This window comes from Oncorhynchus keta, chromosome 23 (genome assembly GCF_023373465.1).
Source record: "Oncorhynchus keta strain PuntledgeMale-10-30-2019 chromosome 23, Oket_V2, whole genome shotgun sequence".
In the NCBI taxonomy this organism is placed as follows: domain Eukaryota; kingdom Metazoa; phylum Chordata; class Actinopteri; order Salmoniformes; family Salmonidae; genus Oncorhynchus; species Oncorhynchus keta.
This window is the reverse complement of record NC_068443.1, coordinates 40,827,260-40,854,578: the sequence shown is the minus strand read 5'-3', so window position 1 is coordinate 40,854,578 and position 27,319 is coordinate 40,827,260. Positions and strand designations below refer to the sequence as shown.

General features: G+C 41.4%; 1 protein-coding gene across 1 annotated transcript in view; it reads right to left on the bottom strand.

Moving 5' to 3' along the window:
* Nucleotides 1–26,958, bottom strand: part of LOC118402331 (parafibromin-like) — a 62,511-nt gene extending 35,553 nt beyond the window's left edge. Inside the window, exons 1-11 of the mRNA XM_035800449.2 lie at nucleotides 26,702–26,958; nucleotides 26,006–26,181; nucleotides 24,909–25,014; nucleotides 24,650–24,719; nucleotides 24,428–24,490; nucleotides 23,902–23,954; nucleotides 23,266–23,354; nucleotides 22,474–22,687; nucleotides 21,755–21,853; nucleotides 21,317–21,395; nucleotides 11,045–11,109 (exon numbers count right to left, since the gene is read on the bottom strand). Of these exons, the coding sequence (XP_035656342.1) occupies nucleotides 11,045–11,109; nucleotides 21,317–21,395; nucleotides 21,755–21,853; nucleotides 22,474–22,687; nucleotides 23,266–23,354; nucleotides 23,902–23,954; nucleotides 24,428–24,490; nucleotides 24,650–24,719; nucleotides 24,909–25,014; nucleotides 26,006–26,136 (969 nt within the window). The 5' untranslated portion in view covers nucleotides 26,137–26,181; nucleotides 26,702–26,958. The remainder of the gene's footprint in view (nucleotides 1–11,044; nucleotides 11,110–21,316; nucleotides 21,396–21,754; nucleotides 21,854–22,473; nucleotides 22,688–23,265; nucleotides 23,355–23,901; nucleotides 23,955–24,427; nucleotides 24,491–24,649; nucleotides 24,720–24,908; nucleotides 25,015–26,005; nucleotides 26,182–26,701) is intronic.
* Between the last annotated feature and the right edge of the window lie 361 nt (nucleotides 26,959–27,319).

Sequence of the window (27,319 nt, the reverse complement as noted above, 5' to 3'; positions counted from 1 at the left end):
TGTACTATTTTCTACATTGCATTATAATAGTGAAAACATCAAAACTATGAAATAACACATATGGAATCATGTAGTAACCAAAAAAGTGTAACACAAATCAAAATATATTTGAGATTCTTCAAAGTAGCCACCCTTTGCCTTTATGACCGCTTTACACACTTTGGCATTCTCTCAACAAGCTTCAACAAGCTTGTTGAAAGATCAGTTGTGGAATTGTATTCCTTCAAATGCATTTGAGCCATTCAGTTGTGTTGTGACAAGGTAGGGGTGGTATACAAAAAAAAATGTCCCTATTTGGTAAAATAGCTCAAAAAAGCAAAGAGAAACAGTCCATCATTACTTTAATCTCTCTGCGCATGGATCACTACTTAAATAGTCATATTAAACGTTCATGAAAATACAAGTGTCTCACATGTATCGAAAGCCTAGAATCTTGCTAATCCAACTGCGTTGTCAGATTTAAAAAAGGATTTACTGCGAAAGAATACGATGGGATTATCGGAGCATAGAGCCCCATAAAATTAAAATAAATTTAACCAGCACAGGCGTAACATAATCACAAAATGCATTAAAATAAATTGTTTACCTTTGACGATCTTTGTCTGTTTGCAATTCCAATGCCCATTGTTACACAATTAATGATCTTTTGTTTGATAAAATCTGTTTTTATAGCCTAACACGAAACATTTTGTGAACCGCTTGTGTCGTGAATTCCGTCTCATTCCATTTTGGACGACACATTCCAGGTAAATAACCCACACAGAACGTGACTTTTCCAGTCATGTTTGGTTTCACTGCAATCAACTGGTTTGTTTAACACAATCAATGGGTCATGGGCCATTTCGCGGGACGTATTGACTGAAAGAAACCGATTTGAAGACAACAAGTCATGACATCATTGTGCACCAATATATATAATTTGTTTTTTTTTTTGGGGGGTGTTAGAATACCATTTTGATATTTTGTATATAGTTTGGTTTCAAAATGTATACCTTCACCAATTTGGCCACTTGGGTACATGTGTGGGACACCTGGGTGACTTCATGATAAATGAAGCACACTCATTTTGGAAGTTATCATTCTGAAACTTTGCACAAGTACTGTTGCCCTCATATTTTTCACTGAAATGGTCCCCATCGTCCTATCTGAATGTTTGTTTTATCTTGTTCATTTTAAAGATAAAACAATTTAAACATACAAAAGTATCTAAACCAGATATATTGTGTTATATTCTCCTACATTCAATTCACATGTACACAAACTTCAGTGTTTTCTTTCAAATGGTACCAAGAATATGCATATCCTTGGTTCTGTGCCTGAGCTACAGGCTGTTAGATTTGGGTATGTCTTCAGGCGGAAATTGCACAAAGTAGGGGGGGAGCTGTAAGAGGTTAAGTCGAAGGTCCGTCAATCCGGAAAATAAAGAACTTAGAAAGTTCCTTCAGGTGCAGTCGCAAAAACCATCAAGCACTACGATGAAACTGGCTCTCATGAGGACCGCCTCAGGAAAGAAAGACAGAGGTACCTCTGCTGCAGAGGATAAGTTAATTAGTTAATAGCATATGATTGCAGCCCAAATAAATGCTTCAGAGTTCAAGTAACAGACATCAACAGTTCAGAGGAGACTGTGTGAATCAGGCCTTCATTGTCAAATTTCTGCAAAGAATCCTCTACTAAAGGACATCAATAAGAAGATGTGCATGGGCCAAGAAACACAAGCAATGGACATTAGACCAGTGTTAATCTGCCCTATCCAAAATTTAGATTTTTGATTCCAACACTGTCTTTGTCAGACACAGAGTAGGAGAACAAAGTCTCTGCATATGTGGTTCCCACAGTGAAGCATGGAGGTTGTGTGATCGTACTTTGCTGGTGACACTGTCAGTGATTTATTTAGAATTCAATGTATTTAGGCTTGCAAACATTTACAGACTACAAAGTGAAGCACAGCCGAGAGCTGCTCAGTGACAAGCCTACCAGTCGAGCTAAATAACTTCTATGCTCGCTTTGAGACATGTAACAATGAAACAAGCATGAGAGCATCAGCTGCTCCAGACGACTGATCACGCTCTCCGCAGCCGATATGAGTAAAACATTTAAACATGTCAACATTCACAAGGTCGCAGGACCCGACGGATTACCAGGACGTGTATGCACTGACCAACTGGCAAGTGTCTTCACTGACATTTTCAATCTCCCCCTGTTTGAGTCTAATACCAACATGTTGTTTCAAACAGACCATCATAGTGTTCTTGGGCACAGGGACAAAGGCAACCTGACTAAATGACAACCGAACCGTAGCACTCACAGCTGTAGCAATGAAAACATTTGAAAGGCTAGTCATGGCTCGCAACACCATTATCCCAGAAACCATACACTCCCTCCAATTTGCATACGGCCAAAACAGATCCACAGATAACACCATTATTGCACGCCACACTGCCCTTTCACACCTGGACAAAAGGAACACCTGTGTGAGAATGCTATTCATTGACTACAGCTGAGCGTTCAACACCATAGTACCCTCAAAGCTCATCACTAAGCTAAGGACCCTGGGACTAAAACACCTCCCTCTGCAACTGGATCCTGGACTTGCTGACAAGCTGCCCCCAGGTGGTAAGGTATCAACACATACCTCACGCTGTTCCTCAACACAGGGGCTCTCAGGGGTGCATGCGCAGTCCCCTCCTGAACCCCGTTCACTCATGACTGCACAGCCAGGCATGACACCAACACCATCATTAAGTTTGCCGATGACACGGTTGTAGGCCTGATGACCGACAACGAAAAGACAGCCTATAGGGAGTTCAGAGACCTGACCGTGTGGCACAAGGACAACCTCTCAACGTGATCAATAAAAAGGAGAGGATTGTGGACTACAGGAAAAGGAGGACAGAGCACACACCCATTTTCAACAACGAGGCTGTAGTGGAGCAGGTTGAGAGCTTCAAGTTCCTTGGCGTCCACATCAACAAACTAGCATGGTCCAAGCACACCAAGGCAGTCATGAAGAGAGCACGACCAAACCCCTTCCCCATCAAGAAAAGATTTGCCATGGGTCCTCAGATCCTCAAAAAGGTTTTACAGCAACACCATTGAGAGCATCCTGACGGGTTGCATCACTGCATGGTATGACCGCAAGGCACTACACAGAGGGTAGTGCGTAAGGCCCAGTAAATCACCGGGGCCAAGCTTCCTGCCATCCAGGACCCCTATACCAGGCTGTGTCAGAGGAAGAACCTAAAAATTATCAAACACTCCAGCCACCTGTGTCATACTGTTCTCTCTGCTACCTCACAGGAAGCAGTACCGGAGCGCCAAGTCTAGGTCCAAGGGGCTTCTAAAAGGCATCTACCCTCAAGCAATTAGACTCCTGAACATCTAATCAAATGGCTACCCAGACTATTTGCATTGCCCCCACCCCCCTCTTCTACACTGCTGCTACTCTGTTATCTGTGCATAGTCACTTTAATAACTATAACTACATATACATATTACCTCAACACCGGTGCCCCCGAACATAGACTCTGTACAGGTAACACCTGTATATAGCCCCACTATTGTTATTTACAGCTGTTCTTTAATTATTTGTTATTCTTATCTTACTTTTGTGGGGGTCTTTTGTTAAATGCATTGTTCATTAATGGCCTGCAAGTAAGCATTTCACTGTAAGGTGAAACCTTCTGTTGTATTAGGTGCATGTGACAAATCAAATGATGTCAGAGGTAAAACCAAGCCATGAGGTCGAAGGAACTGTCCTTAGAGCTCCGAGACAGGATTATGTCGAGGTACAGATCTGGGAAAGGTTACCAAAGCATTTATACAGCATTGAAGGTCTCCAAGAAGATTAGTGGCCTCTATTATTCTTACATGGAAGAAGTTTGGAACAACCAAAACTCTTCCAAACTGAGCAAATCGAGGGAGAAGAGCCTTGGTCAGGGAGGTGACCAAGAACACCATTGGGTTCTTGGTCACCTCCCTGACCAAGGCCCTTCTCTGCCAGAAATCCTGGAGTTCCTCTGGAGATGGGAGAAAGTTCCAGAAGGACAACTATCTCTGCAGCACCACTCAACCAAATCAGGCCTTTAAATAAAAGTAGAGTGGCCAGATGGAAGCCACATTACAGCTCCCTGGAGTTTGCCAAAAGAGAAACAATATCTGGTTTGATGAACCCAAGATTTGACTCTTTAGACTGAATGCCAAGCAACACTTCTGGAGGAAACCTGACACCCATCCTACGGTAAAGCATGGTGGCAGCATCATGCTGTGTGGATGCTTTTCCAGCAGCAGGGACTGGGAGACTAGTCAGGATCAAGGGAAAGATGAACAGAGCAAAGTATATTAAATGGTTTTTGCTTTGTCATTATGGGATATTGTTCGGAAATTGAAAACAATTTAATCAATTTTTTAAAAAGTCTAACAAAATGTGGAAAAAGTAGAGGTCTGATTACACCGTCTCTCAGATACAGGACAAACTTCTGATTGTTTTAGATGCATTTGTATGGGCTAATAGCAGTAAGGCCAATAAAACATTTTACTATTTTTTTTATACTTCAAGGGGACATAAAATGTATAATCAAATTGCAAAATTATCCTCCGTATTACCTTAAATTCCAGATAGCTTAGTAGTAAAAAGTGTACAGTATCAAAAGGAACATTGAATCATTTCACAAGTACCAGTTGATCTACATGAATTCTGAAGGGCAGGGCAACTGCAAGAGAGAACGTGGGTGAAAGTGGAAAACGATATGGGTGGTACACTACGAAACCACAAGTGGTAAAATACATTTAATAAGGTCATACATTTTTCTGCCAGAGATGAAAATAATGAAACCTCCTTGGTCAGGGTTCAGCCCAATGATTGATAAATCAATACATCTTGTTTATATTGAAAGCACTCCACCCACCCCTGACAATCAGCTAGGCAGAGAGATCCAAACTAAATACATTGAATAATCCTTATGAAAAAAGGGTTCTACAGTACTATGGTAGTCACTTCAAGGGTTTAACCAACATTGGTGTTAAATGTGTTTCTAGCTTACCATGTACAGTGCCAGTCAAAAGTTCAGACACACAAGGGTTCTCATTTATTTTTTACATTGCAGAACAATAGTGAAGACATCAAAACTATGAAACACATGGAATCATGTAGTAACCAAAAATAAAATAAAGTGTTCGACAAATCAAAATATAATTTTATATTCTTCAAAGCAGCCACCCTTTGCCTTGACAGATTTGCACACTTGGCATTCTCTCAACCAGCTACACCTGGAATGCTTTTCCAACAGTCTTGAAGGAGTTCCCACATATGCGGAGCACTTGTTGGCTGTTTTTCCTTCACTCTGCAATTCCAACTCATCCAACTAATCTAAATTGGGTTGAGGTCGGGTGATTGTGGAGGCCAGGTCATCGGATGCAGCACTCCATCACTCTCCTTCTTGGTCAAATATCCTTTACACAGCCTGGAGGTGTGTTGGGTCATTGTCCTGTTGAAAAACAAATTATCGTCCCACTAAGCGCAAACCAGATGGGATGGCGTATCACTGCATAATGCTGTGGTACCATGCTGGTTAAGAGTGCCTTGAATTCTAAATAACTCTGTCATCAGCAAAGCACCACCACACACGCAGAGATAATCCGTTCACCTACTCTGCGTCTCACAACGACATGGCAGTTGGGGGGGGAGAAAAATAAATAAATAAATAAAAAAAATATTTAAAAAACTCAAATTTGGGCTCATCAGACCAATGGACAGATTTCCACAAGTCTAATGTCCATTGCTTGTGTGTCTTGGTCCATGCAAGTCTCTTATTATTGGTGTCCTTTAGTAGTGGTTTCTTTGCTGTAATTTGACCATGAAGGCCTGATTCACACAGTCTCCTCTGAACAGTTTATGTCTGTTACTTTAACTCTGAAGCATTTATTTGGGCTACAATCATAGGCTGGTAACTAATTAACTTATCCTCTGCAGCAGAGGTAACTCTGGGTCTTCCTTTCTTGTGGCAGTCCTCATGAGAACGAGTTTCATCATAGCGCTTGATGTTTTTTGCGACTGCACTTGAAGAAACTTGATTGAGATGGACTTTCTCAAGATCTTTGCTTATTTGAGCTGTTCTTGCCATAATATGGACTTGGTCTTTTACCAAATAGGGTGATCTTCTGTATACCACCCCTACCTTGTCACAACAACCGATTGGCTCAAAATGCATTAAGGAAAGAAAAAAACAAATGAACTTTTAATTGAAATGCATTCCAGGTGACTACCTCATGAAGCTGGTTGAGAGAATGCGAAGTGTGCGCAAAGCGGTCATAAAGGCAAAGGGTGGCTACTTTGAAGAATATAAAATATATTTTTATTTGTGTAACACATTTTTGGTTACTGCATGATTCCATTTGTTATTTCATAGTTTTGATGATGTAGAACATAGTACAAATAAAGAAAAACCCTGGAATGAGTAGGTGTCCAAACTTTTGACTGGTACTGTAGAATAGTGAAGAAACAGAACACTAACACACAACAAATCATGTAACTATTAATTGATAAAGCTGCAACTATATTGCGCATACCATAACAAATAACTGAAAACACAATGTAATAGAATGCACTCAAAATAGTGACTATGAAGTTCAGCCTTGATCGGAAAAAAAGTTCAGCATAATTCCGTCACGAAGGAGATATGTACATTCATCATGAGTTCTTCCTACGCATAAGACCCCACCAAAGAATGCTTCAGAGTAACTCAGAGAAATTGTATTCGGCTTTGTGAATTAACCGTCTTCAGAAGCGTTGATGAAAATTAAGGTTGGAGATTAACTAAAACAGCAGCAATGGCAAAGTAGAATCAGCATTAATTTCAGAATGATAGATACACTAAAATGAGACCACTGCAGTGTGTGTGGATGAGGAAGACAAAAGGCAGCTTGACCTTCCCAGGTTTGCCCATTTGCAGAGACGTCGCCGAGTCATGACTCATTCCCTGTACTCGGTGGTTCCCTACAATCAGTACCTGGATCCCAATCTCATTATAGACTGGGCAGCCTCTGGACACAGATCACAGGCCCCAAAGACCTGGAGGTGCAGCGAGCTAACAGAACACGTCAATGAGCTGGCCAGAGCACAACAATATACCTCAAGCTTTGGGTAATAAATTAGTCACAGAAACCGATCAGAGGAACATGAACTCCCTATTACAACAGTAGAGTAGGAACTGGACTTCCAACTGGTTTGCATCTGTTATTGTCCAAGGTATGTAATAGTTCAAACAAAATATCACGTTGATAATAAGAATATGATCAATGTGAAGATGTGCTTTTTCGGTAGGATTTTCAATACCCCAAATGTTTTATACTGAACAAAAATATAACAAATGCAAAGATTTTACTGAGTTACAGTTCATAAGAAAAATCAGTCAAACAAATTAATTTAGGCCCTAATCAATGGATTTCACATGACTGGGAATACAGATATGCATCTGTTGGTCACAGATGCCTTAAAAAAGAAAAGCTAGGAGCATGGATCAGGGAACCAGTCAGTATCTGGTGAGACCACAATTTGCCTATTGCAGCATGACATCTCCTTTGCATATAGTTGGAATGTTGTCTCACTCTTCAATGGCTGAGCGAAGTTGCTGGATATTTGCGGGAACGTGTACGGCAACGTGTTCCAGTCTATCCAAAGCATCCCAAATATGCTCAATGGGTGACAGGTGTGGTGAGTATGCAGGCCATGGAAGAACTGACATTTCCAGCTAGTGTAAAGAGCCTTGTTATCATACTGAAACATGAGGTGATGGCATGACAATGGGCCTCAAGATCTCATCACGGCATCTCTGTGTATTCAAATTGTCATTGATAAAATGGAAATGTGTTCGTTATCTTTAGTTTATGACTGCCCATACCATGGGGCACTCTGTTCACAACGCTGACATCAGCAAACCACTCGCCCACACGACACCATACACGCCGTCTGCCCAGTACATTTGCCCAGAGCATTTACTTACTGAAGTCGGTTATGATGCCGAACTGCAGTCAGGTCAAGACTCTGGTGAGGACGACAAGCATGCAGATGAGCTTCCCTGAGAAGGTTTCTGACAGTTTGTGCAGAAACTCTTTGGTTGTGCAAACCCAGTTTCATCAGTTCTCTGGTTGGCTGGTCTCAAGACGATCCCGCAGGTGTAGAAGACAGATGTGGAGGTCCTGGGCTGGCGTGGTTACACGTGGTCTACTGTTGTGAGGCCAGTTGGACATACTGCCAAATTCTATAAAACAACTTGAGACAAGGTGCCTTATGGTAGATATTAAATTCTCTGGCAACAACTCTGGTGGACATTCCTGCAGTCAGCATGCCAATTGCATGCACCCTGAACTTGAGACATCTGTGGAATTGTGTGACAAAACTGCAAATTTCGAGAGGCCTTCTATTGAAGAAAGCACAAGGTGCACCTGTGCAGTGACCATGCTGTTTAATCACCAGCTTAATATGCCACACCTGTCAGGTGGATGATTACCTTACCAAAGGAGAAATGCTCACTAATAGGGATAAACAGATGTGCACAGAATACAAGAGAAAGCTTTGTGCATATATATGGAACATTTTGGGGATTTTTTTTTATTTCAGCTCATGAAACCAACACTGTTGCATTTATATTCTTGTTCAGTATAAAATAAGCAAATTGCATTCTCTCCAGCTATTAGAGATTTAACGATTCAATTTGAACCTTGGACCGATGCATAAGATACTAGTGCATGGGAGCATTTGAAAACCGATCCAAAACGTTATGAATTGCCGGTTTACTAAATGTTTTTCAAAAATATTCCAAAAATACCTTATCTTTTGTGGCTGAATTGACGAGTCCTCTCCTTCAGATCAGTAGCCTATCAAATGTTTACTCATGTAACTGCGTACAACTATCTGATAAGGGTACAGTTTAAGACAGTTGCTCATGTCAATGAGAGATGGGCCTTATCCCTGTTCTAATGGGCTATTTGTGCATCTGCACAGCACGTTCAACATTCAAATGCTTGTAAAAGTGGCTTTCACACTGTCAAATCATAGGCTTTATAAGTGACAACCAATGTAATTTGCTGGGTCATTGTTACCAAATGCACTGTAGAAAATGGCATTTTAACAGAGAGGACAACCCACATCCAACTGCTGGTTGGAGTTTTCAAACATTCAGAATTTACTTCGATTCAGGTTCACCATAATAAATAGTTTGGCTTTAAAACAGCCAGGGTATTGTGATTTTTACATGAACAGGGTCATCAAGAACATATTTTTTTAAAAGTTGCACAGACATGGTCACAATGGTCTAGAGGTGTAACGGTACACGTATTAGCACCGAAACGGTCAGTACATCAACCTCTGATCCGCCTGCGGAAGAATACATCGAAAATAAAAATAATTGTCACCCAAAAAATCTCTGGAGTTCTGTACGATGAGGGTGGTCGATAAACCAGAATTGGAGGATCTTCCATGATCGTTAAAATCCCTAGTTTGGGAATATTTTGGCTTCACAGTAGATTACAACAACGATGGACCGAAAGTTGTGGATAAAACGTTAACAGTATGGCGCCACTGCTCAAAGAGAATAGCCTACGCAGATTGGCGCATGTAGCTTGTTGTTATTGGCTAATCACAAATCATTAACACGGCACTATAATCATAGAGCCTCCGTTTCGTGACAAAGCAAGTTGAGATGATCCAATCAATGGAAGATATGGAAATAGTGCCTTCGGAAAGTATCCAGACCCACTGACTTTTACACATTTTGTTACTTTGTAGCCTTATAAAAATGGATTTTAAAATAAATAATCCTCAGCAGTCTACACAATACCCCAGTCACAAAGCAAACACAGGTTAAATGTTTTGCACATTTATTTGCAAACAAAAATCCCTTATTCACGTAAGTATTCAGACCCTTTGCTATGAGACTTGAAATTGAGCTCAGGTGCATCCTGTTTCCATTGATCATCTTTGAGATGTTTTGTCAGAGCCCTCAAACTCAACTCTGGACCGTGAAGCCAGTTCCACTACTTGTTTTCAAAATCAGGTAGAACAGAAGCCAAGCAGCATCCAGACCTCGTAGAGTAAGAGTTGAATACCCCTGGTGCAGAGAATCATTGTACCATCTAGACCACTGAAATATCTTTTCAATAACTCCAAATTTGTAGTTTCAGCTGTTTGAAACTAGTGTACAAAACCAAGACTTTAAAACCGGAAGCATTGAAATGGCGCACTTAGAACAAATATACTGTTTCTGGACTTACTTTCAATGAGAATGACAGATCTATAACTCAAATTTCTATGTGAATTTGGTCAGGTCACCCAAAAAGTTAGTTAGATATTGCATCTTTAATTGAGAAGGATATGACCAAAAGTCAACAGGTAGACTGCTACTTAATAGTCAATGGAGGTTAGGCTTGGGTGGTATACTGTATACTGGGGTATTTGGAAAAGACCAAAATGTTTTTTTTTTTTTCAATACTGTCAAAACCATTTAATAGTTTTCCATAAAGTATCTACAAATATTCAAATATGCATTAGAGGATAACGCTTACTGTAGTTCCCCAGAACAGTTGAGCCAGTCAAGTTTGTAAATAGCATAACAGGAGAAAGTGAGAGGTGGTGAATCCATAGCGTTCTATATCTATCGGCAAGTCTGTTGTGCAGCGCACTTGAGGTGATGAAGTTACACTTGTATGCAATTCACTACTAAATGTTTGCCATCAGATATCTTACAATGGCTTTCTGCTGTATTTGAGAAGTCCTACTACTAGAGTTTCTCCCACATCCCCTCTGCTCCGTGTACACCTGCTGCTATTCACTCAGAAAAGCATGCACAACAACTTTGTTCATTTGCACAATTTCTCACCAAAAACTACATTTGGTAGCTACTAGTAATGCTTGTATAGCTTTGAGCTTGATTTGCCATTCGTTGCAATTACATTTCCATTTCGCTAATGGCGTCTATGTGACTTCGCTATTTACTTGTGCCAATTTTGTTAGCATTCTGGTAGACGCCCCAAAAGAAGATGGACTTACCGTTACAGATTTCAGAGTCATGCCGTGGTAGGTGCCCATGGTGTCAATCTTGAATCCCTCCGTTTCTAAAAGGACACAACAAGTAATGCATGTTACTTTTCAGGTGGCTTAGGGTAGGGCTGCGGCAGTCATGACATTGTGTCAGCCAGTTGATAGTCAATAAAATAACGGCCGTTAATTAACAAACACAATTAGCATCTCCTGGCTTCCACGCATAGCCTACAAGCCACTAATGCAAACCTTTTGGAACATCTACATTCTAAAAGGTCTAATAAATCCATGTAATATAGCCTACACCATCCACAATAAATCCATTATTCATTTTAGACAGGTCTAAAAGAAACATGTTAAGAAAATGTAGTCTATTACAGAAGAGAATACTTTGAGATGTCCTTATGTTAGGCCTTGATCTGGCTATGCCATATGGCTGTGGGCTACACTCGTTCATTTAGCAGACAAGATTTGCTTAGAATTCCGCAGCATTATTTTCTATTATAATGATTACAATTGAACATAGCTGAATAAAATAAACTATTTGAGGGAGTGCGCACAGGCGGCCATTCTGTGTTGAGCGGATAACAAAGAAAAAGGTACTCCTATATGCTTAGTTTAAATTTATTTATCCAACTTTTAGTTGCGATACAAAAGTTGGGGTGTACAGTGCATTCGGAAAGTATTCAAAACCCTTCACTTTTACAACCTTATTCTAAAATGGATTAGATTATTTTTACCCCCCTCGACAATCTACACACACAAAATATTGACAAAGCGAACACGAAAAAAAAAAACGTATTTATAAAATGTATTTATTTATAAATACTTTATATTCAACTGATTGGACATGATTTGGAAAGGCACACACCTGTCTATATAAGGTCCCACAGTTGACAATGTATGTCAGAGCACAGGATTGTGTCGAGGCACAGATCTGGGAAAGGGTACCAAAAAATGTCTGCGGCATTGAAGGTCCCCAAGAACACAGTGGCCTCGATCATTCTAAAAAGGGAAAAGTTTGGAACCACCAAGACTCTTCCTAGAGCTGGCCGACCGGCCAAACTGAGCAATCGGGGGAAAAGGGCCTTGGTCAGGGAGGTGACCAAGAACCCGAAGAACCCGATGGTCACTCTGACAGAGCTCTAGAGGTTCTCTGTAGAGATGGGAGAACCTTCCAAGAGGAAAACCGTCTCTGCAGCACTGGAGGAAACCAGGCACCGCTCATCACCTGGCCAATACCAACCCTACGATGAAGCATGGGATTGGCAGCATCCTCCTGTGGGGATGTTTTTTAGCAGCAGGCACTGGGAGACTAGTCAGGAACGAGAGAAAGATGAACAGATCAAAGTACAGAGAGATGCTGGATGAACACCTTAGTTTGAGGTCCTGAGCAGGTTAAAGTTCAACAGGACAACAACCCTAAGCACACAGCCAAGACAACACAGGAGTGGCTTTGGGACAAGTCTCTGAATATCCTTGAGTGGCCCAACCAGAGTCCGGACTTGAACCCGATCGAACATCTCCGGAGAGACCTGAAAATAGCTGTGCAGGTATGCTCCCCATCCAACCGGACAGAGCTTGAGAGGATCTGCAGAGAAGAATGGGGAAAAACTCCCCAAATACAGGTGTGCCAAGCTTGTAGCATCATACCCAAGAAGACTTGAGGCTGTAATCGCTGCCAACTGTGCATCAAAGTACTGAGTAAAGGGTCTGAATAATTATGTAGAAGTGATATTGAAGTTTTTGCAAAAATAAATCTAAAATCCCGGGGGCTTGAAAGAGTCGCATTAAGTATGTATGACTACCGACAGCGGATCGAACATGGTCAAAGCTATGGACAAGACTAGGTAGGGTGTTTCGGACACAGGCTACACATTGCTACTGTTAAGTTTCAACTTCCAAAACAGAGCTAGGTGGAAAGATAACGTAACTTACAAAAACCATTTAAAATGCAGAATACCCATTGCATTCCTCATCTCCTCTGTTTAAAGTTATAGCTGACTACACTGCCTGATTCTTCAATACGTTAAGCCGAATATATAAATCTATGCAAATCTATAATATTTGTAAATGTGCGCAATATCCAAACATTTACATGGATTACTTTGATTTGATTTTTAATTGATACATTAGCCTATGGTTTCAAAATATGAATCTATCCTCTTTCAATAATAAATAGCCTACTCAATAAATGATCGTGTTTCATAAAGCAACATAGCCCTCTTAATCACAACAGATGTAAGTAAATCTATAGATGGATGACATTTGTAAACATGTCCAGTGTCCATGCTGTAAATCCATCAGATGGAATGTTATTTCTATTGAATAATTCCGATTCATATGTAATTATTTTTCACCTTTTCATTGAGGAGTGTCCAAAACTAACCACAGGGGTGTGCAAGAAAGTGGTCAACCCATTTTCCTATAGTTGGAAGAAGCAGAAGGCCAAAAGTACACAGGATAAACTGAGCCTGCCCCACCCCAAGCTCATCAGGGAACCCGACAAGGTGGGGGATCTCGACTGCAGATGGAAAGAGTCCAGGCAGCAAACAACCTTGTTTTTTTATATATGCTGCACCTTGCACTCTCCTGGAAAGACACTGAGGTCTTTGAATCTATCACAGCAGCCCTTAAACACCTCCAGGATTTCACAGATTCCCTGTCAGGAGAGACCTACATGAGTGTGTCTGAAGCCAGTCCTCCATTTGTTCCAAGTCCTCAATTACAAATACACCGACCCAGAAACAGATGAGCTGCTCACCATGGCTACCTTTCTGGACCCAATGTTCAAGAGGAACAGAGTGAGAGAGAAAGAAGCTGCCACTTCGCCACAATCAGTGTCCAAGAAGGGCTTTGGGAGCTTCTTTAAGAAAACCGGAAGTGTACCTGCCTTAAGATCACAGAGAGAGGTCATCGAGCAAGAGCTGGACAGCTACACTCTGATGATGGCAGCAAACAGTGAGGCTGATCCTTTACTGGTGGCAAGTTCACACATCCAACTTTCCCAAGTGAGCTGTCTGACAAAGAAATACTTCAGCATCCCTGCCACAAGTTTGCCTTCAGAGAGTATGTTTCACTGGGGGCAATGTGATCACATGCCAAAGGGCAACTGAAGCCAGAGACTGTCAATAGGCTGATGTTCCTGGTACGGAACTTGTGAAGAGGTAGTGAATTGTTACATGTTGAAACGAGAAACATACAGACTTGTCTCGTTAATGCTTGAAAAAGTTTGTTTAAAAAAAGTTTACAACTTGAATTCATAACAAGTGTTATGTTTAAAAAAAAAAGACCACATATTTGGCAGGAAAAAGCCCCCCCACCAAAAAATGTAATTCTTTAAATATTTTACTTACATACCCTTGTTTGTTTAATGTTTGCACAGGTTTACCACAGAAATATATATAACCTCTCTGAGATGTGGCTAGCGTCCCACCTGGCCAGAAGCCAGGGAAACTGCAGAGCGCCAGATTCAAATAAATTACTACACTGCTCAAAAAAATCAAGGGAACACTAAAATAACACATCCTAGATCTGAATGAATGAAATATTTTTATTAAATACTTTTTTCTTTACATAGTTGAATGTGCTGACAATAAAATCACAAAAATGATCAATGGAAATCAAATTTATCAACCCATGGAGGTCTGGATTTGGAGTCACACTCAAAATTAAAGTGGAAAACCACACTACAGGCTGATCCAACTTTGATGTAATGTCCTTAAAACAAGTCAAAATGAGGATCAGTAATGTGTGTGGCCTCCACGTGCCTGTATGACCTCCCTACAACGCCTGAGCATGCTCCTGATGAGGTGGCGGATGGTCTCCTGAGGGATCTCCTCCCAGACCTGGACGAAAGGATCCGCAAACTCCTGGACAGTCTGTGGTGCAACATGGCGTTGGTGGATGGAGCAAGACATGATGTCCCAGATATTATGTGCTCAATTGGATTCAGGTCTGGGGAACGGGCGGGCCAGTCCATAGAATCAATGCAGTCCTCTTGCAGGAACAGCTGACACACTCCAGCCACATGAGGTCTATAGCATTGTCTTGCATTAGGAGGAACCCAGGGCCAACCGTACCAGCATATGGAACGTTCTCCACGGCGTCTCCAGACTGTCACATGTGCTCAGTGTGAACCTGCTTTCATCTGTGAATTTGCCAATCTTGGTGTTCTCTGGCAAATGACAAACGTCCTGCACGGTGTTGGGCTGTAAGCACAACCCCCAAATGTGGACGTCGGGCCCTCATACCCCCCTCATGGAGTCTGCTCAAACGGTCAGAAACAGACACATGCACATTTGTGGCCTGCTGGAGGTCATTTTGCAGGGCTCTGGCAGTGCTCCTCCTGCTCCTCCTTGCACAAAGGCGGAGGTAGCGGTCCTGCTACTGGGTTGTTGCCCTCCTACACGTCTCCTGATGTACTTTTTTTTATTTTACCTTTATTTTACTTGGCAAGTCAATTAAGAACAAATTCTTATTTTCAATGACGGCCTAGGAACAGTGGGTTAACTGCCTGTTCAGGGGCAGAACGACAGAATTTGTACCTTGTCAGCTCAGGGACTTGAACTTGCAACCTTTCGGTTACTAGTCCAATGCTCTAACCACTAGGCTACCCTGCCGGTCTGTCTCCTGGTAGCGCCTCCATGCTCTGGACACTATGCTGACAGACACAGCAAACCTTAGCTCGCATTGATGTGCCATCCTGGATGAGCTGCACTACCTGAGCCACTTGTGTGGGTTGTAGACTCCGTCTCATGCTACCACTAGAGTGAAAGCACCGCCAGCATTCAAAAGTGACCAAAACATGAGCCAGGAAGCATAGGAACTGAGAAGTGGTCTGTGGTCACCACCTGCACAACCACTCCTTTATTGGGAGCGTCTTGCTAATTGCCTATAATTTCCACCTGTTGTCTATTCCATTTGCACAACAGCATGTGACATTTATTGTCAATCAATCAGTGTTGTTTCCTAAGTGGACAGTTTGATTTCACAGAAGTGTGATTGACTTGGAGTTACATTGTGTTGTTTAAGTGTTCCCTTTATTTTCTTGAGCAGTGTATAAAAATCAAACTTTCATTAAATCACACATGCAAGATAGCAAATTAAAGCTACACTTGTTGTGAATCCAGCCAACATGTCAGATTTCAAAAAGGCTTTTCTGCTAAAGCAAACAATGCTATTATCTGAGGATAGCAGCTCCGTAAACAAAGAGAGAAACCATATTTCAACCATGCAGGCGCGACACAAAACGCAGAAAGAAAAATAATTCATTTGACGAGCTTCTCGTTTGCACTCCAATATGTCCCATAAACATCACAAATGGTCCTTTTGTTCGATTAATTCCGTCGATATATATCCAAAATGTGAATTTATTTGGCAAGTTTGATCCAGAAAAACACCGGTTCCAACTTGCTCAACGTGACTACAAAATCTCAAACGTTAGTTGTAAACTTTGCCAAAACATTTCAAGCTACTTTTGTAATACAACTTCAGGTATTTTTTAACGTAAATATTTTATCAAATTGAAGACGGGATGATCTGTGTTCAATACAGGAGGGGAAAAAAACAGTAGCTAGCTTTCTGGTCACGCGTCTCCTCTATCTAACAGTACACTTCAAGTGACCCTCGTTCAAGATGGCCGTACTTCTTCATTACACAAAGGAATAACCTCAACCACTTTCTAAAGACTGTTGACATCCAGTGGAAGCGATAGGAACTGCAAGAAGGTCCCTTAGAAATCTGGATTCCCAATGAAAACCCATTGAAAAGAGAGTGACCTCAAAACAAAGAAATAATATGAATGGTTTGTCCTCTGGGTTTTGCCTGCTAAATAAGTTCCATTATACTGAGAGACATGATTCAAACAGTTTTAGAAATGTCAGTGTTTTCTATCCAAATCTACTAATAATATGCATATCTTATCTTCTGGGGATGAGTAGCAGGCAGTTGAATTTGGGCATGCATTTAATCCGGATGTGAAAATACTGCCCCCAGTCACCAAGAAGTTAACTGCAATGCTCGCTTTCTGTTTTTATAAGGCTAAAAGCAATATTTTGTCATTTATTAATTTTGAAGGGCTCAAAAAAAATAATTCAAATTTAAAAAATGTACAGTATATCGTGATATTATATCGTTATGTCCGGACAGTGGAAAATATCGTGATATGAATATAAGTTCATATCGCCCACCCTTAATTGAACTAAAGGAGAGAATGGCGCTACCAATACTACTGTCTGGGCTGGTAGGACGGCTAGTATGGTTAGCTGGCTTTGTTAAGTGCAAGCCAAGTTAACTATGCTTCGCAGCCTAGTTGGTTAGCACAATGCCAACCGGAAAAGGCATGCGCTTTCTTTGTCTCTTGATGAACAAAGCACCTGTGTAGATAAGTCGTCAGTCGTGTCAACACAAAACAAGGGAATGTGGGTTGCCCTCAACGAGCGAGGAGAGCTAGCAATTCTAGCTCACCAAGTCGCAGTAGCTAGCCGTGTGACCCTTAACAGACATAGAACACAGCTGCAATAACATGTCGATTGCGACAATTTGTAACTTTCCAGACCACAAAAAAAGACAGAATTCTGCTGCAGCATAACATGTTTTTTTTCTCCCGCTAAGAACAATAGTCGTCACTGATTGATGTGCTGCTCTGTTTATGGTATGGGAGCTAAATGTCTTGGTAAGTCAAGGTATTTAACAAACTTGAAAGTACTTTTTTTTTAGGCGATAGTTCAGGCAGGCTGGGTGCAGCAGCTCAAGATTATTTGATTGACAGTTCCGGCCTAGTGATGGATGTTAGTATTGCTTCAGTTCCCTTGAAACCCTATCCCAGTGTGCTGTCCCCACATGGTCCAGATGGCCACCATTGTTCCTGTTCCCAAGAAAGATAAGGTAACGGAACAAAATGACTATCGCCCCGCAGTACTCACTTCTGTCATCACGAAGTGCTTTGAGAGACTAGTCAAGGATCATATCACATCCACCCTACCCGTCACCCTAGATCCAGTCCAATTTGCTTACCGCCCCCAATAGGTCCACAGACAACGCAAACGCTATCATACTGCCCTATCCCATCTGGACAAGAGGACTACCTATGTAAGAATGCTGTTCATTGACTACAGCTCTGCATTCAACACCATAGTACCCTACAAACTCGTCATTAAGCTTGAGACGCTGGGTCTCGATCCCGCCCTGTGCAACTGGGTCCTGGACTTTGACGGGCCGCCCCCAGGTGGTGAAGGTAGGAAACATCTTCATCCCGCTGATCACAAGGGTACGTTCACAGCCCCCTCCTGTACTCCCTTTTCACCCATGACCATGCATGGTTCCAACTCAATCATCAAGTTTGCAGACGACACCACAGCGCTAGGCATGATTACCAACAACGAGACTGCCTACAGGGAGGAGCTAAGGGCCCTCGGAGTGTGGTGTCAGGAAAATAACCTCACACTCAATGTCAACAAAACAAAGGAGATGATCGTACACTTCAGGAAACAGCAAAGTGAGCACCCCTCATCCACATCGATGAGACAGCAGTGGAGAAGGTAGAAGGTTAAGTTCCTCTGTGTACATATCACCGACAAACTGAAATGGTCATGCACACAGTGTGATAAAGGCACAATAGCGCCTCTTCAAACTCAGGAGTCTGAAAAAAATGGCTTGTCACCGAAAAAAGACACTAACTTCTACAGGTGCACAATTGAGAGCATCGTGTTGGGCTGTATCACCGCCTGGTACAGCAACTGCACTGCCCACAACTGCAGGGCTCTCCAGAGGGTGGTGCGGACTACACAACGCATCACCGGGGGCAAACTACTTGCCCTCCAGGACAATAACCAACCGAGACACTGCCTGTTCACCCCACTTCCATCCAGAAGGTGAGGTCAGTACAGGTGAATCAAAGCTGAGACAGAAGCTGTTTTTCACACTGTCAAGGACATCTGATTGTTAAACAGCCACCACTAGCACAGAGAAGCAGCTACCTACCTACAGAGTTGATATCATTGGCCACTTTAATAAATGGAAAACTAGTCACTTTAATGTTTCCATATCTCATACGCATATACTGTATCCTTCACTATCTATTCTTTACCATCTATTGGATCTTAACTGCTCTGTCACTGCTCATCCATATATTTTATACTTATATTCTTATTCCATTCCTTTACTATTATCACATTAGGTGTTGTTGTGGAACTTGTTAGATATTAACTGTTAGATACTGCTGCACTGTTGGATCTAGAAGTATAAGCATTTCGCTACACTCTGAGAAGCCTCATTCCTTTACAGACAAGTAAAATGCTGGTTCATATATTCAGAGGTTTCGTGTCCACATTAAAATGTTTGCCTACCTGTACAGACAAACCTGTCGTAGCCGAGGCGCACTCAAGGGGACACATTCCATTGTGTGTGAAAAGGTTAAATTAATAAAGGCTACCAGCAGCCTACTGTAATTTCATATGAGATAAAAACAAATAGTTGGGTACCCCGTGCTTGCAAGACTGGCCTGAAGACAACCCTGTAGCCCAGAGACATCGTGCCATGAATAGGCTAGGGTATCCTACACGCAACTAATCAAATGCACACTTGCATCATTAGCAAAGAGACAGAGCAGGCAGACAGCGCAAAGGAGAGAGGGGAGGGGCAGGCAGAAGCGTGTTCATACATTTTGGTAACACCGTACCCAAAGCGGCCGAGTATGTGCGCAAATAGATTGTCCCCAAACACGAAACGCAAGTTGAAATATCAAAACAAACTCAACCAAATATATTAATTTGGGGACAGGTCGAAAAGCATTAAACATTTATGGCAATTTAGCTAGCTAGCGTACAGTTGCTAGCTAATTTGTCCTATTTAGCTAGCTTGGTGTTGCTAGCTAATTTGTCCTAGGATATAAACTTTGAGTTATTTTACCTGAAATGCACAAGGTCCTCTACTCCGACAATTAATCTACACAAAAATGGTCAACCGAATCGTTCCTAGTCATCTCTCCTCCTTCCAGGCTTTTTCTTCTTTGGACGTTATATATGGTGATTGGCATCTAACTTTCATAGTTACCATGATGACCGACCGAACTCAGTTCATCGATCAGCTTCTATAAACCAATGAGGAGATGGGAGAGGCAGGACCACAACAACAAACTACATTGGTCCAAACACACCAAGACAGTCGTGAAGAGGGAACGACAAAGCCTATTCCCCCTCAGGAAACTAAAAAGATTTGGCATGGGTCCTGAGATCCTCAAAAGGTTCTACAGCTGCAACACCGAGAGCGTCCTGACCGGTTGCATCACTGCCTGGTACGGCAATAGCTCGGCCTTTGACCGCAAGGCACTTCAGAGGGTAGTGCGTACGGCCCAGTACATCACTGGGGCAAAGCTGCCTGCCAACCAGGACCTCGACACCAGGCGGTGTCAGAGGAAGGCCCTAAAAATTGTCAAAGACCCCAGCCATAGACTGTTCTCACTACTACCGCATGGCAAGCGATACCGGAGTGCCAAGTCTAGGACAAAAAGGCTTCAACAGTTTTACCCCTGCCATTAGACTCCTGAACAGGTAATGGTTACCCGGACTATTTGCATTGTGTGCCCCCCCTCTTTTACGCTTCTGCTACTCTCTATTCATCATATATGCGTAGTCACTTTAACGATACCTACATGTACATACTACCTCAATAGGCCTGACTAACAGGTGTCTGTATATAGCCTTGCTACTCTTTTGTCAAATGCCTTTTTACTGTTTTATTTCTACACATCCCTTTTTTTCCTCGCAACATTGGTTTGAGCCTGTAAGTAAGCATTTCACTGTAAGGTCTACACACCTGTTGTATTCGGCGCACATGACAAATAAACTTGGATTTGATTTGACTTACAGATTCACAAATAGAACTGGCTTCTATTTTAGCGCTTGGCAACGCAGATGCTCGTTGGCACGCACGAGCAGTGTGGGTGCAATAATTGAATAACATGTTAACATTTATTTTGCAATGCGAGCGCACGTGACAAGCGGTGTTGTCAGCATGTAATACAACAGTTTTTTTGGTTAGGGATTTTTCTTAACTTTAAGGATCCCAACTTAATTGAAATATTCACACCTTTAGTGCCAAACATATCAAACGCATAGCAACAGCGCATAACTCCATTCCATTCATTCCATTACAATGAGCCTGTCCTCCTTTAGCTCCTCCCACCAGCCTCCTTTACACACACACAAAATACTATTATTCATGGCCATATTTACAAAGAAACAACATCACAATGACAATATGTGTCCTGGTCCCACTCACCCTCTTTTCCTTTGAATCTCTCCTGATCGTATCGGTTATAGGCAGCTGGGACAGGTTGCTTGTTCCTTATGGACTGGTCCTTGAGGGGAGGCAAGAGGTTACACTTAAAACACAGGTCATTTTCAATTAATGATCCGCATATTGAGACTATTATAATGAAGTGGTAATAGTCCGCTCAACCCTGCTTCGACAGGTTACATACACATTTTTATGGAAGAAGCACCAAGTTCATTTCACGCTCCATTTCGTTTAGAAATGACAACAGGGAGGTGAGGTACTCATAGATGTTATGGAATTCCGCAGCAAGAGCATTTACTGGCCATGGATTTAATTCTCAATAATGCATTGGCTGGATTCTTCGGTTGCAAACGTGCGTATCCAAAATCAAATCTATGGTGGTACGTCTACAGCGTGCATTCAATTAAACATGTTCCTTACCACCAGAGTGGTGTTCTGTGCTGGCCTCTGCTCAGGGGCGCGCCCCTCCTCCCTGGCCTTCACCGATTGCAGGATGGCAAAGATGTTTTTGGAGAAGTTCTGCATGAGCAAAAGACTTATAAGCACAGTGTAAAAAGTAGGCGAGACATCACTCCAAAGAAAAAGCTTTGATGTGTAGATCAAAGCTACAACGGACCCTGTTCTGTGCACATTGTGCAGTGACATGTGCAAAGCAAGCACCATAAACAAATCCATTGAGCTCCCTCTACCCAAAAATGTCCTAAACTCAAATGTATATAAATCAAGAGGTATTAATAATTGGGGAGATTAGTCCACAGAAATGTTACACATTTTTTTTTATATACCTAGATTCTGATACATGGAGGTTTTCTGCAAAATGCATAATCTCAGACATCACTTAATAGATCTCACCACCAAATCAAAACACATTTCCCCTGTGGTGATGCTGCCACCTGCAGGCATAAAAGAACAAGTTTTAAACCAAAGGTTTTTGATCAGCTACGGATAAGGATCATCGCCCCCACCCTTCAAGGCCAATTTTGTGCAATGGTTACCCGAGGGTAACGCCTACATGGAGTGTGTGACTTCCCATGTGGCCGGCTTCCTCCTCATAACGTCATGAAATGACAGCATCCCTAAATGACAGAATGACACCCCCCCCAGTCATTGCCAGTCTAGTCTAGGGGTTAACCTCTGACCTTTCCAGTGCTCTGTAGGATGGTGGTCCTGGTCCTCCACACCCGCTCCCTGCTGACAATGTCCCTGGTCACGTCCACCTCAGCATCCACAAAGCTCCTCTGCTTCAGGGTGATGTCCTCATCCAGGTCTGTCTTAATGGTGGAGCGCTTCTTTGCCATGATCTTGGCTTTGATGGCGGCGATCTTCTCCACCGACATAGCCTCAGACAGTGACCTGGGGGGGGTAGAGATTATTTCAGCTAACACTTATTTCACTAGGTGAGCTGAAAGGAATGTTATCATTTAGCTTTTTAGTAAAATTATGAAAAGCCAAGTTGTCATTGAGTAGAGGTTCATGTCCGAGGTTGATTGAGCAGCAATGCGATTAAATAATGCACCGTTTTGAGAATAAGCAAGGTTCCTGGTTTGTGTTCATGTCTGCTAACCGCTCTCATTGGGATTTGTTAGCTAGTATCTTAAAACCTGTGTGCAGCAATGGTGGCTTATTGACAATTGCCCCTTTTAGTAAATAGGGAGCTCAATGAATGTGTCTTCATACCTATCCTAATGCTAGTCATAAGAAAGTGAGACTGCTCCGCTAAAGCCAACGGCCCAACATTACCAACTTCTTTTATCCATTGCTAAGGACCTACATCTCTTTTTTATCCATGTACATTTTAATAGCAATTCAGCTTGTTGGTGCCAGTTGTACAATGTTGTTGAAGAACAGTAAAAAAAAGTAAAACATTTCTGCACTTCCAACAAAAAAAAAAAAATTAAAAAACTGGATGGACGGGAAAAGCACCGAAATACCTGATCTGGTCAGTTTGCACAATGCCCTCTTTGTGGCCCTCCAGTCGAGCAGCCAAACGCTCCTTGTCCAGACGCACTCGTTCCTCATCCTAGAGAACGACAAAATGTTATAGAATGGTAAAATGCTCCGTTTTCTATGGCAAGACTTGAAAATGGCTGTGTAGCAATGATCAACAACCAACTTGACAGAACTCAAAGAATATTTTTAGAATAATGCGCAAAAACTGTACAACACGGGTGGGCAAAGCTCTTAGACTTACTCAGAAAGACTCACAGCTGTTGTCTCTGCCGAAGGTGACTAACGTGTTGACTCAGGGGGTTGAATACTTACCTAATTAAGATTTTTGTGATATATATATATATATATATATACATAAAATACTCTGTCAAAGTGGAAGTAAAATTAACACACACACATGCATACACATAATTATTTTTTACAAATGTTAGAATTTTTCTTCCACTTTGACAGAGTATTTTGTGTAGATCGTTGACAAAAATGACAATTAAATCCCCCTTTGTAGCCAAATTAGGAAAAAGTCAAGGGGTGTGAATACTTAAGCACTCTTGTTAAACAGGATTTCTATTGAGCTGAGGAGTCAGAACGTTGCAGGTCAAATAAAAAATATTATTCACCTCTATCCTTGGTTTTTTGGCTTCAGATGACACCTCGTCTGCTGCTCGTTTGACTGATGCAAAAAAAATGAATAATTAGCCAACTACGCAATACCTTTACAATATCTCTCAAATGACTTTCTACTTGGCTGTTTCTCACCAAACTGCACACAAATTGCATAAGTGCAACAAGCCAATGGCGTACAAATTGCATATTAGGCCTCACAGCATGGACTTTTTTTTAATGTATTTTTTTACCTTTATTTAACTAGGCAAGTCAGTTAAGAACAAATTCTTATTTTCAATGACGGCCTAGGAACAGTGGGTTAACTGCCTGTTCAGGGGCAAAACGACAGATTTGTACCTTGACAGCTCGGGGATTCAAACTTGCAACCTTTCGGTTACTAGTCCAATGCTCTAACCACTAGGCTACCCTGCCGCTCCGACTGTGGATATATCCGATGCAAGAGAAAATACTTCCTAATATAAATGGATTAAAATCATCCAGTCAATCAATGGAAGAGTATCCAAAATGCTTAAACTGTACCTTGTGTTGGCCTTTGCAAACCAATCTCTATAGGGGCACTTCTGTCGATACTTGTTGAAGTAGCTGTGAAGGGGAAATCAAAAGGGGAATATGTTTTAGTACAACGATTTCAATGGAATCAACACATGTGTATTCATTTTACTAGTTAGGTTTCCATCTAATTGGAGACATCATGCAAATATTTTAAAATCTGCATAAATAATTCTCAATTCATATACTTACAACTTTCTCCATTGAGATACGAAAGCAAGCCCTTTCGATCAGGTCTTCTGACAACTGGAATGTTTTCGGTCTAGGGTGATCATAAAACCATGTAAATCACGATGGAATAGAACAAAATTGACAAAGGTCACTATAAAGCTTCCGACAACAGCCAATAGGCCAATGGCAACACCAGGTTAGAAGACATGACATTCATTTCATCATCAGGCAACACATTCTAACTAAGAAGCTTTTGGAATGAGGATATAAATGTACTTACTGCAGCCCTTCGGACATAGGATGGATGAGGGAGATGCACATTGTTGAGCAGGAACAGGATGGAGTCCAGAGTATAGTACTCCTTCGGCTGACCCTCCTTCCCAGTTCTGAAAATGGGAGGTGAAAATTACCATCAGCTTAGACCAGCAGTTTTGTCCAGTTGTTAAAGAATTTTTTTTATTGTGGCCCCCTCTTATGGAACTAATCTGGAATTTAGGCACAATGCATATATTAATAGCTATGGCTATTTTGTTTTTTTAATGGTCTAAGTCCTGTATTTTGTTAATGACATTACACACAAATTGTGACCAGGGCAACCATATCACAGCTCTTCAATTACACTTCCAACAACTGGTCCAACTTGCTTGGTTCAGGTGCACGAGGTTAATTAAGGGATGGTCCAACTATTACATTTATTATGGCCTGAGAGACTGTTGGTTCTGCAAAAAAAACTGGAAATACTGTAGGTAGCTTGCAAGCAAAAGTAGATTGTTATCTAGCCACAAACTCTACTAGCCAACTTAGTTACCTGACTTGCACATAACATCAAGGTAAATGTCTACCTGGGCAGGTTAGAAATGTCAAACAGTGACATTTATGGTCACGTGCAGACATCAATAATAGCTAGCTAACTGCAATATAGTAGCTACCTGGCTAGCTAATCGTTCGTGGACAGATTCTCAAATACACTTTTACTTCTGGATTACTAGTTAACGTTACCTAACTACTGTTAGCTGACTAAACCTGGTGGGTTTGCATTGTATGCGAGACAGCTGGCTTACGACAACGTTGCCTGGCATGGTTCTGTTAGCTAGGAAGCTAACCATAGCTAGCTACACGAACCATAACAGTACACAGTTGAATAAGCAAGTTAGTTAGCTTGAAATTAGACGGTTAACGTAATAGTTTAACCCCAAAACAAACAGTAAAAACCAACTGCATGTGCGATCTTTCAGTGCAATTAGTCGCACCTTACAAACAGCAAGAAAAGTTTTGGCAACACAGCAGTGGCTAGTAGCTAACTAACGTTACTCATTAGCTCGCTACAACAGGCCAATTGAATAGTTATTTACCAATTAATTTTTTTAAATAACATACCCCCAAATGACATAGTTAGTCTTGACATTTTTAGGCCAAGAGAACTCTCCAAAGATAACTTCGTCTCCTTTGGCGACGATTTCTTTTTTCTGGATGTTGTACAGGCGAAGAACACTCAACACGTCCGCCATCTTCACTTGTCTTCATCTAGCTATGATTGCAAGGCCTCCAGTCACCTATCAACAGAATGCAATGTGGTCTCACTGAATGCCTGATCCCAATTCCCAGTTGTATTTATGTTCAATGTCAATTGATAAACCTAGCCTGAAAACAAACTGCATTACACATATTTTGACTGATCCCTCTATGTACACACACGCATTCAAAACGTGTATTTAATTCATGCCCATTAATGTTATACCTCAAAGTTTGAGATGCACTAATCTCTGCAGTAAACAGTGTAATTAACGTTACCCTCATAACATATTTTCTTTGTTTTCCCTGCACAAAAAAAAAGTACAATTGATAGTAAACACTACTATTATTAAGGTTGGCATTGACACTATGGCTGCTGTAAATGGCTAACCCATTCATGGATGCTGATTTAGCAAGGGGACGTTTTGTAAGAGCCCAACGACACTCGTTCTGAATGTTACAAACTCATAGCTTGCGGTACGGATTTGAAAACATAAGACCTTATCTTTCATATCAGCTAGAAATAATTTTCTAAATACAAAAGGTTCAATTACAACACACCTGTACATGGGGATGAAGTGGAGTTCATCAACTGGAGGCACACACAGCGTGTTTCTAAATGTTAAAACAGTGTTGGAATTGTAGTTCACACCCAGCCAACCGTACCCACTAAAAACCCTTGAAGGGTTTTCGAGAGCTAGTAAATGGAGAAAAAATACTTCAATTTCATTGACAGTGGAGTGGAATATTACAACCATGTGACACTAAGACCTACATTTTCAATTTAGTTCAATTTATAGACGATGTCAGATTGACTGGTCTCTATTAATATGGACTGTGGCCATTTTAAATCGACAGGTGTCAATGTGCCCCACTATATTCAATTACTGCAACTGACTCCAATGTATTTTTCCTCAGAATGGGCATAGATTGTAGCCTACAAGTATGTTTAATTACAGGGTCTAGTAGTACCTATTCAAACATGTACTTTCTGGTGGGTTCTTTATTGATTGACATACCTTGTGCTTTTATTGCACAAGATGAAAACACAAATAAAACAAATCTTTAGAAATCAGTTACATGGTCAACATTACCTTTGCCTAAAACAGTTGATCTAAAATGGTAGATGACCAAAACTCAATGAATCCCAGCTACTAATTTCCACTTGTGCAATTGTAT